Genomic DNA, 16,407 nt, shown 5'->3' with positions numbered 1-16,407 from the left:
TAGCATCAACTCTGAAAATAATGACAGTAACACTTAAAGCCTTAAACATTTACTGCCATTTCGTATGCTTGTGTGGCATGGGTATAAGATATCACTGACTCACATTTGTTCTCCGACCCATTCTGTTTTCCTGTCTCCTGACATTATACTTATCATTTTCCTTTCCATAGTGCACTGCATTATCCTCAATTTAAACTGAGGTTAATTCAAAAACCCTCTTAATTCAAATATTTTATGCAGTCTGACAAGCTTCGCATTAACGAGGTCTTGTCGTGAGTCACAACTTTCAGGCAGTAACTGCTATTGGTAAGATGGCCTTGGTTGCAGAGGAGAAATGCAAATCCACATTGTGGAAATGCTGGCAAAGCTTTTTAAAGCCAGAATTTCATTGTGCAATGGTTAGTAATAAAATTTTTTTAATGCTCAATTGCTACATTCACGTTGCGTGATAAGTGGACGTGCTGTCGAATGCTATCCGCGCAGTGTTTTCTCTGTTCACCTCTACTTGCAAGTGAAACATTACTCCAGTGCAGAATTAGTCAAGATAAACAACACCAGGGCTGTGCCTCATGGTGAGGTTGCGCGACACCGAGGTAACCTTTGACAAGAGTTGCTGATGCTATCAAAGGGAGCTGTGTTCACTGCCTTAGTTGCTTTCTCTCATGAAGGCTCTCCTGCTCCGATAGCCGAACAAATTGGCCGGGAAATAAAATGTTTTATTTCTTGTCCCTGCAGATGTATGCTTGCTTGATCAGCAGGTCTTCCGATGCACCAACTGGGCTGTACTAGCCAAAGTGCCCCATTATCTTGTGACAATAAAAATAACTGTGCATATAAGCTATGCCTTTAGGCTTATGCTTCCTTCATTCCACCTAACCAAGCTTAGTTCCTTGGAACTGGCTAGACTTTCCAAAAGCCCTTGGACACGCCTTCTTCCCTCAAACCATTACATCATTAGATGCCGTATATACTCATGTAAGGGCCGCCCCCAAGTAAGGGCCACACCAGAGGTAGGAAACTTTCTATATACCGTATATACTAGCGTAATGAACGCACTTTTTTTTTTTTTTTTTCAGAAAAGTTTACATCAGTTTGGGGGGGAGGGTTCATTATGCTGGACAAAAAAGTTTCAACAGATTTTTTTGGGAGGGTCGAAATTACATGTACGTTCGTCCGTCCTTCTGTCATCAACAAACGCACGTGGTCAGATGCGATCCGACAATCAAAACAGGCTCTGAATATCAGGTGCGCATTTTTTACGCGAGGTTAAAAAAGCACACAGAATGGTTGCGAGTGTGTAATGCGAAGTTTAAGCCTTACCTTAGGGCACACAACATATACGTGCTCTGCCAAGTTCGCCGAGCACACTGTGCCGCACCCCCATCTCTCCGGGAGGAGTTCTCCTCAAACTTATAACTTTCCTTATCCAACTTATCCAAAATAATTCGATTTCCCTCATCCTTTCCAATTACAACCACAACGCAAGTATTACAGCATGAAAGCTCACCTTTCCCTCCCATCCTTATAATCTCGCCGGAAAATCAGTCGCTTAACTCTTTTTCACAAGGTATATCACCACGTCACGCTGCATGAAGATTTCATTTCAGCGCCCGAATACAATTCCCATCGCATTGATCATCGTCACAAGGTCACGACTGTTTTCAGTCTCACCTCCCACGCACTTCCGTCGAGTGAAACCGCCTGCCCCCCCCCCATATTGCAGCCACTAAAGATAACCTACATTCTCGCGATGCACTATAGCTAACTTTATATATTCACAAGAAAATTGAATTTGTGTTCCAATAATATTCACTGTATTGTATTCATTGTTTTGTCTTATCCTATGTAGCCCACTTTCCTTTGTAATGCCTCTGGCCCTGAGGGTACAATAAAAAAGTAAATAAATAAATAAACAAACAAACATGCCGTGATGCCAGGATGCTATTGACGGGCAGCATCTTGGCGAGGTGCCAAGGTCTGCGCTGCAGACGGTGCGAAAACTGAGGAACCCGCTACAAAAAGCTACAGGATAAAAAAGAAGTAACTTCTGGACTTCAAAAGTTGGAGGGCGAGAGCACTGTTTATAAAGCTTTTTTTAGTTTCGAAACTGCTCCTCCCGAAGCGGCCGCGATTTGCGCCCAGCCACTGAGATGGTGCTGCAGTCGAAGTTTGCGCCACGCTGCGGTGCAGCAACGTTGCTGACGCTCCGTTAATCGTGCGCATTTGCGTCGTGTTTTCTTCTTATCAAGTGATCCTGTCGTTATGAGTTGAGTGTTTGTGCACTACGCTTCAGCAGCCTTTGGTGTGTGGGCGGGTGCGGACGCTCATGGTGTGGACCCAACCTGCAAGTAGCGTGGGCTGCCGAATGTTCTCGAACGCCAAGTTTTCGATTTTTTCGCTGTCACAGGGTAGGTGGTTTGCGTCATTTATCTTCTTTACAATGTGCTAGGACTGGCAACCAAATGGCAACATGTTTCATGCCAGGATGTACCAGCGGGTACCGGCACAACACGGAGAAGAGGCACTTCTTTTCTCCGCCGACCAATCCAATTCTCCTTGCAAAATGGTCGAGAGCGATACCCCGTGCAGACAAGGTGTTGGGGAAAACATGCAAAGTGTGCGACGCCCACTTCCAAGAAGGGGATATTGTGAAGTCATATAAGAATGTAATCAACACAGAAGTGATCGAAATCATTCGTGGTGTACGGTCTCTAATAAGTGATGCAATTCCTACCATATTTCCTAATCTCCCGCTGTACTTCTCCTCAAATCGTAAACGGTGAAAATCTCCGAAAAAGAGAGCAACCGTCTCAAGAAACGCAGTGGCAACGCAGAGCGACGCTGCAGAAGATATCGATATCGAGCGAGAGTAACCAGAGCCCATGCAAGTCAGCTGCTTGCATGTTAATGAGCTGGAGGAGAAGAGCGCTTCTTTGAGGTTACCCCATCAGTGGAGATCGGCAGCTCTTGAATATGAAAATGGCGCCGATCACAGATTGTTTTTTACAAGGCAGGATTGGGGGCAGATGTATATTCAGTACTCAAGAGTGTCGTAGTTCGTGAAGACATGAGTTATGTTGTATCTGCCCGCGGAAAGCTGGTACTGACGCTGCCCATGGATTTGGCAATCACTTCGTTAGAAGATGTAGAGGCAACTGTGCAGATTGTACAAACTATGCGAGCCTGTCATGGTTGTACCTCTAGCAGTGGAGGAACTGTATACCACAAGCAGTGCAGAGTTCTGACAGAGGCAGAAAAAGGAGTCTGTATAAAGTGTGCGAAAATGACGAAGGACCTCAAAAGATGAAGTGGGCTGAAACCCAAGAAAAAGGTATGCCTTGCAGCACCTGTTTTGAGGAAGAGGCTCATTCGTGCTGCTGGGAACGTAAAAAAGCAAAGCTTGTGTAAATGGTGAATGAAGTGAAAAGGAAGATGCCTGAAAGTGTGTGAGGAGTTTCAATAAACTATAATATGCTAATGTAACTAAAGACGTGTGTGTGATTTTTTTTATTCTATAAGTATTTACCAGAGGTAGCAGAAAAATGTCAGCATGATATCTATCGGGCAGCTCTCTATATGTGCCTTGAAAACTCATAAGTCGCTTTATGGAACCTCTCAAGACTAGTCTGGAGGCTTCTTCTAATCTCTATAAAATCGGGGCAGACGTTCAGGCTTTCTTGTCTTGCTCAATTTCGCATTTGGAAAGCAAGAGTAAAAATTACTCGCGACCAATGGGATTGATACAGAGGGGTTAGGTCATCGTTCAACCGCAATGCGATGGAAACGCCGCATTCTTCAGACGCACAAAAGCGACTATTCTGCCTGAAGCGAAACGTAATCACTGATGCCCATCTTTTTCTAAAGCACTGGTCGCTTCTACGCACACGTAGTTCAACTCCTTAAACTTATGAAGCGCAGATAATGACGCCACGAAGTGCGAGTAATGTCTTCGATTAAACGCCGTGCAGGAAGACAGCGGAACGGTACACGTCTGTAGCAGACGACGCACTTCCTTGACGCAAACTTCAACAGCAGCGCCGCGGTGGCGGGCCGCATGCTCCCTGTTGGCACGGCGAGGAGATGCGGAACTGAAAAGGATCTATAAACGCTATAAACGATGGGCGAGAGGGGGGACGGGGGGGGGAGGTCATTATGCGAGTGGGTTCATTAAGCGAGTATCTACAGTACACCACTGTCAGGCCAATTCAGGCATCAGCACTGATTCCACCCACAGCGTCCACAAGAAAGCCAACTGGAGTGTCATATCCTGGTCATGGAAACGATATCCAGAAAAAAAAAACTGCATCCCAAAGCGGGAATCGAAACACTGCCTGCAATAACAAAGTGACATAGTTACCAGGTGCCTCAGACAATTCGGCCATCACCACAACCTCTTGCACTGTGTCCATGCGTAGAAATGATTCAGTTTAAACATCAGTTCTCCTCCAGTCACCAGGTGCACTGAAGTAGTTGGAACTGAACCTAATTGGAGTTTCCTACCCCTAGCCACACCCCCCTCCAAACCCCAACTTCGCAGCTGCTAATCCAAAAAAAATTATGATTGATTTGCATAGTAAGGCCAAATGCAAATTAGGTGCGCTAGCAATTTGGTTTTCGCTTCGGTTCCAGTGTTGAAATCCAGTGTTCACGGATGGCAGTTGTTTGCATAGCGATAGTGGGTTAATGTTCATATTGGTCCCTGGCAGTCCTCATGCCATTCCTGGAGCAGTGGTGCAACTGCACATTTAAATCAGGTGCTAACGTCGGCGGGACTTGAGTTTTGGGTTGGGTTGCGACCCAGGTTGCTCTTCCCAAGCAGCCTCTCGCGAGTGAGCTGCCACCCGACACGGTGGGCAGGTTGCTAGAATATATATATATACACAGGATGTTTTATCTAAGCCTTTACACAATTTTTTAAAATAGGCTTTCTGAGTTAGAAGAATGCTTTTTCAACATAGCATTGTCAGAGGCGTAGTACATCAGAATACAGCTAAGACGGGCTAACTAGCAGGCTGATTAACTAATATTGAATAGTCCAACTTTTTACCTATTACCGTTAGGCTCCTTAATTATTTAGGCTCCTTGGTTATTAGGCTCATTATTTAGCCTCCTTAACTCTTTCAGTACCATGGGGAAAATGACCATTTTCTGATGATTTCAGTACATTTTTTTTCGGTAAAAACTATTGCATTCAATATTTATTGCAACACTCAAAAACAGAGCTGAATAAAGGTGCTTTCTCTTCATATAAATTTAAACAACAAATTGCATTTTGTAACAAAGTTTTTTTTTGCTAAAACGAGATTTAAAAAAAAAATTGAACAAAACTTGCAAAGAAACGCTTTCTTTTAAAGAGAAAAAAATGTTAAAAATTTTCTGAAATATGCAAAATGTTTGTTACTCTATTGGTCGCTATTTGCAAAAAAAAAAAAATCACTTCTATCTTGAATAGTATTCTTGCTACAAAACAATGACTGGAAACCCTATAGTTATGCACCGGAGCGCGGCCGCCTGTGTTTCAGGCTGAGTTCCATCATCACCTATGTGAAAACTGAAACATCTTCAGCACCTTGCAACATTTTCAGGCTCGTTGCTGCACAGGACGCCGATTAAATCACTTGCAGACGAAACGGAGTCCTGAGATTTGCTATGTTTTAGAGAGCGTCACGCGCATATGGAGGCTGCCAAGCGACTTGGATGGTACCACATCTTCGGAGCGCATTCAAGAAATGCCGTTTTGTAGGGGCAAAAAAAAAAATATGTCAGAAACAAAACTTCAGTTCTCCGGCTACAAGACAGATGCGCATCATGCCTGTAAGCAAAGCGGAAGGCTCCGAAGGCGAGTGGCGAAGGCGTCATCTGCGGGCAACATGGCGGGCAATGAGCGCAGGTCCGTGTCTTCATTTCTTCACAGCGCGTTAGAAAGGCCCCTTCGCGGGACAAAAGAAAACTACATCGGAAACAAAACTTTGGTTCCTGGCCTACAAACTATATCTGCAGCGTTGTCATTAGCAATGGAGAAGGTTCTGAAATAGGGGCATGAAATGATCGTTAGCGGGCTAATGATGCTCAATGGGCACGGTAGGGAAAGAGTTAATTATTTTTTTAGCCCACCATAAGTAATAACCATATCAGATTTTAGAATTACAGTTACCCTTAGTGCTGTGGCCCGACAAATTTCGGCTACATCGCGCCAAAATACATGGTTTTTCGAGAAGTTTGCAGCCAAACCAACCTCTCCAGTGCACGTAGCTCATCGAAATAGCCTCAGTCTTTTTTAAAGTTTGGTTACCTTCAGATGGGACACCTGGTGTGCGGTAAGCACTTCTACATGCACCGTTTGCACATGAGCAAAGAAGATGTAGCACAGAGGCCTCCTGAGTCCAAGAAAGCACAAATCTGCTGTGAAGAGATGTCATAACATGACCCTCTACACCTTTACAATGAATCCAGAAGGAACACTATATGACAAAAGTCAACAAGTATTTCAGAGAACAATCACTAAAGTGCTAACAACATTTGCTTAGGTACAAAGCAGGCCATAGCTTCTGACTTACCTGTGAGGGGAACAAGAGCGGAAAAGGCAGGCTTTACTTTGCAATGAGTAAAAGTATGCCCAAACAGCCGGCAGAAGCTACGTAGGAGCTCTGACAGAGTATGCACAGTCGCCCTGCTAGATGGCTCCATATAAACAGCAATGCCTGTCAGAAAAGGAAGGCTGAAAGCAAATGCTAAGAATTAGTTAGGAATAACGAAAGCTGCACAGAATAACTAAGAGATTGGTTTTAGCAGTTCAAAACACAACACAATTGCTAAACGGGCGAGTTGGCAATACATTCTTTTCAGTATTCTGCGCTTCCTTTCTATTTGCCTTGCTCCGTATCAATAAACTTCAGTTGTGAGTGAGTGCTCATCCCGTGTTTCTCCCTCTTTCATCCCCATCTTTTGCGCTTATACCCTCTGGAATCAATAACACAGTAAAATTTTTATAAGCAATACTCTTATGCAATACAGTGTCACTTATAATATGAGAAATAACAAATGCTCCATAAAATTTCAGACAACATACTGTATTTACTCGCATAATTTGTGCACCCCTAATTTATTTCAAAGGTTTTTTAAAAAAAAACTTTTCCTCGCACATTTTATGTTCCTGCTGCGCCTGACCACCAGCATGCACACCATGCACGCGGATGTGCGCAAGGCAGGCTTGGAAGATCAGTGTGTCCATGGGCGTCCGGAAAGGGGGGGGGGGGCAAGGGGGAGCAGTTGCCCCCCCCCCCCCTGTAATTACGGATATTATTTATGCACTAGTTCCTTTTTGGTGCTAACCAGACATCGGGTGCCCCCCCCCTTTTTGGAAAAAGTTCTGCAGACGCCCTTGGGTGTGTCCACATTGCTGTGTGTAGCTGTGAAAGGTGTGAGTGGCAAGGGGACGAATTGCATGCCTTTCAACCGGATCATTTGTCCTAGCGGTCACTTTCCCACACAGACAGTTGCGAGAGCAAATTTCTGGTAACCTTCGGTGCACTGCCCTGGAATCTGAAACTACCAAACCGCTTGCTGATCAGTTTGCCACTTGTCAGCCACAAGGGTGCCATTTTATTGTCTTTTATCACCATTTGCCTCTGACTGCTGGCTTTGAAATTGTATTGTTGCATGTTTATTGCTTTGAGCTGTGCATGCACCGTCAAGCCATCCTGCTGAGAACTCCACAATGTGGGACACAGCGGGAGGAGGTATGTGTCTTTGATTTGGAGTCAACTTATAATTCTTTTATTTAATTTGAGACGGCCAGCGTGAACGTTTGGATGAGGGAGACACATAACACATGGCTGGCTGACAACTTCAATGAAAGGAGCGAAGTGAAGCGAAATATACACCTGGGTGGAGGTTAAGTGGGAGGAGGAAGAGAGGGTTGTGAGCATGGCACAAGGTATGGAATGAAAGCAATAAAAAATAAAGGACAAGGTCACCTAGGCAGGTGTCAATGCGAGCACAGATAGCAGCACAAAACCATTCAATATGAGGCCGTGTTGCATATCAATTGCACGTGTATTGACAAAGCCCGACAGATAACCGAGAATGTATACAAAAGGTAAAAGTAAAAAATTCACCAATTAACAAAAGCCAAGTTATTTCAGTTATTTCCTGGTTATTTCAAATTATTGGCTATATCGAACACACAGATTATCCCCTTCAGAATACCGTGTATAAGTGGAGGACAGTCATGCTGTATATCGAACTACAATATTGCTGGATATTTGACATATCGAACTGCGTGCCGTGCTCCAGCAAGCAACGCTACTCCTAACGGTGCTTCTCAATCACAGGTCGGCTGTCGACCCTGGGCACCTCCTGGCAGTGCTAATGCTGTGAAACTGCATGATGAGGTGAACGTGAGCTGTGATTTAGGATGCTCTTCGGTCTCTTGTTCATTTTCCACGCCACATCACTGACATGTGGTGAAGCCAACCTAACCAAAGCCAGCAGCAGCTCCTGAGGGGCACGCTTCGCTGCCGAAGGCTTTGCAGAAACGAGCCTAACTTAATATTCATGAGCGATTATTCTTTTCATAGTATACCGGTAACAGGATTAGACATCTTATGACATGAAGTGGATAGTTCCAAGGCACCATCCGCAATGGCTTTGATTATGGGTGTGCCAATATTTGATTATTTCGAACATTCGATCGAATAGCACGGTATTCGATATTCGCTTCGAACCGAATTTTCGGCACTCGAAATTTCGAAGTATTCATCTCGTGCAAACAGTGTTTCTAAGACGCTCGCCCGCTTGCTTTGTGTGGTTTGGTTTTGAGTATTGCCGCATAGATGGCTATTTTTTATCGCGCTTTCAAAGCTCGAGGGCCAGTCAATATGCAAATTGCAGCCAGGTCGAGACGCGAACCAGTTACAAACTAAAGAAAGGCAAGGTCGAAGCACTATTGCGGAAGGTCCTGCGTTCTGGCCGTCTTCGAGCCTCCACACTAAGGTAGTTGCTGCCATAAGTCGCGTTGCTGCCACAGTGGGGAGGCAGATGCACTGAAGGAAGAACACAGCAGACAGTCGTCTAAGCTCCAAACCAAGAAACCTCAATAACCTCAATTTATTGTCTGCGAACCCTTTATATATTCTGGCTGGCGGTGCCATTATCGACAAGCTTGGATGCCATAGGTATTCGGACGCGGGCATCGCTTGGCCACCTTCATCGGACCACGAGTTCAGTCCGATGCAACCCCACACCATCTTTACTGCAGAGGGGGTTTGAAGCCCCCCCCCCCCCCCCCCCCCCCCTTTTATTTTCAAGAGAGCTGCCGAAAAGATTATCTGATAGGACAGATGCAAAGATAAGCACGCAGCCCTACCACGCTATCACTTCACCTAGTAATGTGAAAAATCATGCGTACCGAACATGGGCGACCATTCTCGGCAGCATTGAAGCAAGCCATCATATTACCCCTTCATCACCCCCTGACCAACCTCCTTTGCACAACCAAATCCTCCTCCTCCGCAATTTCCTGCGAAGCTCAGGCTGCTTTCACAGCTGCAAAACAAGCCTTTGCCGATTCGATCGTTCTCATCCACCTTCGGCGCCCACTCGTATCGTGATGGATGCTTCCAGCGTGGCCATTGGTGCTGTTCTCCAGCAGAAAATCGACTCCGAGTGGCACCCACTGGGTCTCTTCTCTCGGAAGCTCCAACCTGCCGAGACTCGCTACAGCGTATTTGGCCGTGAGCTGCTCGCCATCTACTCCACCATCCAGCATTACCGCCACTTCTTGGAGGGCCAGCCATTTTACGTTCTAACGGATCATAAGCCTCTGGTGTATGTGTTCCTTACGAACTCTTCCAAGTATGCCAACCGCAAACTTCGTCAGCTGGCCTACATATCAGAGTTCACAACATATATCCAGCACATCAAAGGCATCGACAATGAGGCAGCTGATGCACTTTCACGTATTAACTCCATCGGCGTGTCTACATCTGCTGTGGACTGGGAATGTCTGGCGCGGATGCAGCTAGAATACCCTGAGCTTCAAGCCCTGTGTGACCACCCCCATGCCCTCCGCCTGCAGCTCGTGTCTCATCCGCTTGTGCCCGGATTGCTCTCGTGCGACATGTCATCGGTTTGGTTTGGTTTGGTTTTATAGGGTTTAACGTCCCAAAGCAACCAAGGCTATGAGAGACACCATAGTGGAGGTCTCCGGAAATTTCGACCACCTGGGGTTCTGGGATCTGCAATCCCAGCATCAGAGCCATACAGCGCCTCGTTACCCAGCAGTACGTCTGGCCGAACATTAACACCGACGTTCGCCAGTGGGCCCGCTCGTGCCTTGCTTGCCGGTCCGCCAAAGTGACCGGCTATACAAAGACTCCACCCAAGCCTTTCCTGCCACCTGGTTATCGCTTTGATCACGTTCATCTTGGCTTGGTTGGACCGCTACCTCCCTCTCATGGCTGCCGGTACATTCTGACCATGATCGACCGCTTCACTTAATGGCCCGCAGCAGTGCCCATTCCAGACATTACTGCGGAAACAGTTGCCAAAGCCTTCGTTTCAGAACTGGTTTCCCGCTTCTGCTGCCCCGGCATTCCCATGGATCGCGGCCGCCAGTTCGAATGCACCCTCTTCACTTCCTCACCCGTCTGCTCGGCACTAAACACTGCCGCACCACAGCATGCCATCCCTGCGCCAACGGCATGGTTGAGCAGCGCCATCGTCAGCTCAAGACTGCCCTCACTGCTCACCTGGATCGCACGCACTGGGCTGTCCACCTTCCTATTGTGCTTCTTGGCCTACGTGCCATTCTTCATCATGATCTTGGCTGTTCAGCGGCCGGACTCGTCTTCAGTGCACCCCTGCGGCTTCCCGGAAACTTGTTCGTTCCTTCAGCTCCCTCGTCCCAGCCCGTGCAGTACCTTCAACGCCTTCAGGACTGCATTCAACACCTGCACCCAGTCCCGCCTTGATCATCCGACCATCAGGTCTTTATGCACCCAGACCTTGCATCCTCGACGCATGTTTTTCTAAGGCGACACGCTGTAAAAGCACCTCTTACCCCCTCACATGACGGCCTGTACCGCGTCCTCAACAAGACGACAAAGTCGACTATCCTGCTGGATGGTTGTGAAGAGGTAGTTTCCTTGGATCGCCTCAAACCCGCATACATGGAGACACCTCCCCAGGACCTCCCCTCGGATGTTGCTGGCTGACCTGCCGACCTGCCTGCCGCCGAGGCACCCTCATCACTGCCCCGTCGGCGCGTACAGTTCGCCGTTCCATCTGGGCGGGGGGCCCTGTAGTGCACAGCGACGCTGTAAAGTAGAGGTGCCAAGATCGGCGTTCCCAGCTGGCGAAAGAAGAAAATAAAGTTGAACGGCGCGTGACCGTTGTGCAAGCATGGCACGGGTTGTTCGGTTCGAGAAGCCTGCCACACTGGACCTCTTTTTCTGGTGCTCCGCTGTGACCCTGTAAATTCTCTACGGTATAAATAATGCGTAAAATTAACATGCAGTGAGAAGATAACTGCAAAGAAAGAATTCACTGCAGTGTGCATGAAGGGACCTGAACAGTGAGGACATGAATGAAGCTCATGTCACTCCACTTGAAAATAACATAGGCCTGGGTTTTTTCCCCTCTTCTGCGGCCTTTTTCTCTCTACAGCAACTACTTCTATTAGTGCTAATTTTTGTTTTTTTATTTCCCTCCGGATCAGAGCACTCCGGAAGTGTCCAGCTGGCTAGCCGTGCAGTACAGGCCCAGAAATTCCATGATCACCTTTTTATTTCTTACTGTCTCTTATCTCGCTCCTTCCGTAGCATTGCTGTAACCAATTCCACAATCAAGTGCAGCACACCTCTGTTCATCCGCTGCAGGCGATACGCATGCAGCCCTGATATCTGACCGCACCCCACCTCTGCACTACAAAAATGCGTGTTGCGTTGCTGCATCAGTTTAAAAACTGAAACATTCTCACAATGCTCATCTTATCAGAAAATTTGTTTCGACGGGTTCTACCGTATATATTTATGTGCGCACAAGAAAGTACCTAAAGTGACTCAACAGAATAATGAACAAAGAAGAAGCTTACTTCTTGAGCACTTAGAAATGAGCACACATGCACAAAAAAAGGGAGAGGACTCACAATTTGCTGAGAAGCCAGTCAAAAGCAGGCCAAGTCTTATACCATTCCTGTCCAATATGCTCATCAAATGCAGCTATCAGAGCAGGCATTTCTAAGGCATAACTTGAGATCTTCAATGGATCAAGAAGAGGGCTTTGTGGCAGAGGCAGCCGATCATCTGCATCACAAAAAAATTGAAGCTGCAGTTTTGCTGTTGCTTAGTGCGACCCGTGCACATAGCACAGTGGCACTTGCCAATTCCCCTGCACTGAAACAACACATTACATATCTGCAGTATAATACTTCCATATTTACCTGATATTCATCTGCTCAACTCTAAAATCATGGCACATTACCTGTGCATATTTTTATGTTCACAAACCAATAACAATGACTGTTTTCGTATTCCACAGAAGTGGTTCAGGAGTGAGGGCCCCAGATGCTTTGGATAGGACAACCTTGTTTAAACAAACCTTTCTCCTCATGCACACCCTTTCTGCCCTCATTAAGTTCACCTCTCAAGGTGCTCTCAGTGTGCCATTATAACATGAATATATGTGCTCCATGATTATTGCCAAGCTATACAATGAAGGGCACATCCTGTAAGGAGCACAAGAAAAAGAAAAGAGACATAAGGCAGCTCATCGCCCCAGTACTGAAAACAGTTCTCCATTCTCAAAAGCAGCAGCTCGAATGAAGCGAATAAAGATTTGTTGGGTTGCATTCTAAAGCACATAATCAACTAGGCAACTAGGGCTATCATGCGCAAAATGCAAGGTTTAATGTGTTTGCTTTTTTGATACGGATTAAAGAGTTTTAAGATATACCTTCTTTAGGAGCATTGCTGATGTTAAGAAACTAAAAACAATCGAAATTTAGCCCGCAAATGCTCCTAGGAGCAAGCTATGGTGGAAAGGGATTTGTTCATTGTAAAACTACGTAAAATGTTTCTCCTCCATTTCTCGAGTTTTATATACGAGAGTAAGATGTTTACTGTGAGCTCATCTGCATACCCTTCACACGTCTGTTTACCTTGTTACATGAGAATGAAGTTATGTGTCAGATCTGTACGTCCGATGCAAAGGCGACACAAAATCATTTCGATGAAGAGCTCTCGCTGTCTAATTGGCTTCCAGTTTACTGTGTACAATCTTCATTTATCCCTATAGGGCATGTTCACTTACTTTATTTTATCATTACGGGCATGCGCGGCACATGTATTAGTCAAATTAAAAGAACTGCCATGAGTCATGCATCCTATGCAAAGGAACTCTTGGTAAAGTGTCTAAGCTTTACACTAGTAGCATACACTATATAGCTTAGTTACAAAGGCGCTAATTGAAGGAAGATAACTGCTATAAAAGAAATGAGCATCTTTGTATAACTACATGCTACATTTTGCAATGCCCTCCCACTGAATACTGCATTGCATGAAACAGGAACAAGTGCTTGATTGAAAAGCCACAGCCAGGTGTTGGATCTCATCAGAGAGTAGATGCAATACTTCTCATGAAAAGGAAACACAGATCTCGCAATCAGGCAAGCTGCAGGGAAGCCCACAATATTAAGTACTAAACATTTTATTTGGAGTGATGAACGGCTTCCTACAGTAAACTTAAGCAGTGCCAACATGGATGTTTAAAAGTTTGGTATTCAAGAAGCAATTCAGCCAAGAACTGAACTCGTAATGAGACGGGCAATATGAAGACCATTCTTTTTCATTGTACAATCTGTACAATCACCAGCAAAAGTTTACGGCATCTGTGAGCTTAGCAACAAATTTCCTGCAGTACAAACTTACATTCCCTCACACCTGCAGGCATTTCAGGCAACTGCCTTGCATGACTGCGCATTTTTCTTCCACACACCCCCACCGTAAACTTTTATTTTATTTTATTTATTTATTTATTTACAATACCCCTAAGGGCCCTCGTGCGAGGGTATTACATGGGGGGGGGGGGGGATGCAAGCATGAAAATATGGCGCAGGCACTTGAAACAAAATACACGTAATAACGAAGTATGAAATAAAGCTAGTAATGTACACAAATAACACAACAAACAACGTAGAACAAAATACTAAGTAAATGCACATAATACAACATAAATACCAAATATGTTGGTCCATGGTTTGTTTTAACGAATGCTGAAATGATTGCCATCTGTACAACCGTTTAAAAAAAATGTATCTTAATCACCTTTGATCCAATTTATAGTAGTAGTAAGAGGCTCGAAAGTTAAACTTTATTGCAGGCAGCCTTTTCTATTTCTTCTAAAAGTAAAATGAAAGCAAGGCACTTTAAAATGACCACTCTTAGCAGCCCACCTCCTAAGACGCAACTCGAGGATCTCTCTGTGAAGTTCAGACGGTTCACATATGGGCCAGTTTCCACAACATGCACAAAAAGGAAAGGCAGTAGGGCTCCGAGTGTCCTGATGAGATGCACGGAGTGCTGCTCCTCAGACTGGCTCAGTGCAGTTGAGCCATCAGCAGATCGCAATGCCAGGGCCTGCATTCACCAAGAATCCTTAATAACAAAGCAGGTAGGCAGAACTTCCCCTTAAAACATTACTGTAATGAGTCAGTTTATTTATCAATTGGTACTAATACTAAATTATATACACCCTGCAATACAAATCTATAAAGAGCTATATATGCCACATGAGGTGCAAATATCAAAAGAATAATTTAAGACCTTCTTTAGAAAAGATAAACAGCAACAAAGCTAGATTAGCAACCACAACATATTAACAATAATAAAGGTTAGACACAAAGCAATTCATTAACGAAAACAGAACGTGTGTCAAAATGCACCATGGTGCATACTGAATTTCAGTGCTTTTCTGTGCAAAGAAAATCGCCTTCAGAAAGCAAAGGCATGCTTTTTATTAGTTTGGCAAGCTAAACTTAATTATGAGGCCTTTCTTTGTTGTATGTGAACATTGAAGATCTGCTTTGAACTGTTATGAATTGTTATGAACAGTTTCTTTTCTACTAGACAGCTCATTAGAACTTAACTGATTTATTGAAACCTGAATGAAAGCTGAAAAAAAAAAAAAAAAGACTGCCTTGCTGAGGTATGAGGAAGTGACAGCAACAGCTGAATTGCGCATTCTCCCAGTCCGCGACAGAAATTCCTTCTAGGACAGCTGAACCAGACCCACCTGCCCAATGTCACTGCACAGAGAACATTCTCAAATACGCAGACTTCCAGTCTACTAAATGAGATTCTCTAGGTCCTAAAGTTGAGTGAATGAGCTCTCACTTACAATGTCCTGTATGCTTATGCAAATTTTTGTTTAGCTTTGAGAAATAATTCTATACAGCTACCAAGGTAAGACACTTCAGTTTGACACCCTGGTAAGTGCAGGTTTGGGCTAAGTGGGGGCCCTGATCTAAAAACAGAAGGCGGGTTCACCGACTTGTAGACATGGTGCAAAAAGAAGCTCCAGGTATTCAGCCAGCAAAACCGGCTTACTACCTGACTAACATGAAGTGTTTCAGCAAGCACTTTCAAAAATTCCTAAAAACAGGGTGGATGAAATAGGCAGAAAATCTTTTCAACAGCACACTCACCATATTTAATCACAAAATGAACACACTTTTTTTAAATGAACACACTTTTTACGATCATTTGTCAAGATAACGGGCCGTGAGGCATCAGTATCAGCCTTGAGTGAAGCCGTGACGTCGAAACGACCTGTGCTCCTAGCAGAGAGGAGGGCAACTAATGTCCTTGGCATGACAGAAAAGTTGGAGCACAGCATATGCCTCTCCTTCTCATTCTTCCATCCAACCTCCTGCTGTCGAGAGATGGCAAACACATCTCAAATTGTGTTTGCACATCTCAAATTATTGCATATCTCAAACACATCTCAAATTATTACGAAGGGTAAAATATTTGGAAAAAATTAGAAGCAGCAAAATGGAACGAACAGCAGGCTGACAGAATATATACTTTATCCAGTGCGACTCACCTTCAAAACAAAAAAAAGAACGCACAATCCAGCATGATTTTCCTGCTCAAGAATTTTCAAATTAACACAGTCTGGTGGTTAGTGCCTATGTTGAGTCCATAAGCCTATCAGCTTTTGAAACGAAAAATAAAAGACAGTGATGCTACTAGTAAAATGCACTTTGGAGCAATTTTTGGAGCACTAAAATTTCCAATCTGGAGCACTTAGGAGCAGAGGAACACAGATTTTGGAGCAGTCTTGAGCACTAAAATGTCCTATGTGGAGCACTTTGCAGCAATATTTAAACGTACTCAAAAGCATGTA

The 16,407-nt window shown here is 44.8% G+C and overlaps 1 protein-coding gene across 7 annotated transcripts in view; it reads right to left on the bottom strand.

Annotated features, from left to right (window-relative positions):
- LOC149351063 (RAB11-binding protein RELCH homolog) overlaps positions 1-16,407 on the bottom strand; it is a 131,755-nt gene that overhangs the window by 41,130 nt on the left and 74,218 nt on the right. For all 7 annotated transcript variants that reach the window (XR_016290499.1, XM_089580261.1, XM_089580260.1 and 4 more), the window contains exons 13-15: positions 14,453-14,636; positions 12,149-12,305; positions 6,558-6,718 (exon numbers count right to left, since the gene is read on the bottom strand). Coding sequence is in view for 6 of the 7 variants with exons in the window: in XM_089580261.1 (XP_089436387.1) it covers positions 6,558-6,718; positions 12,149-12,305; positions 14,453-14,636 (502 nt within the window). In the remaining variant the exon portion in view is untranslated. The remainder of the gene's footprint in view (positions 1-6,557; positions 6,719-12,148; positions 12,306-14,452; positions 14,637-16,407) is intronic.

This window comes from Amblyomma mixtum, chromosome 3 (genome assembly GCF_055824585.1).
Source record: "Amblyomma mixtum isolate Tamu chromosome 3, ASM5582458v1, whole genome shotgun sequence".
Lineage (NCBI taxonomy): Eukaryota > Metazoa > Arthropoda > Arachnida > Ixodida > Ixodidae > Amblyomma > Amblyomma mixtum.
The sequence above is the reverse complement of the archived record's forward strand: the minus strand, read 5'-3'. Positions and strand labels throughout refer to the sequence as shown.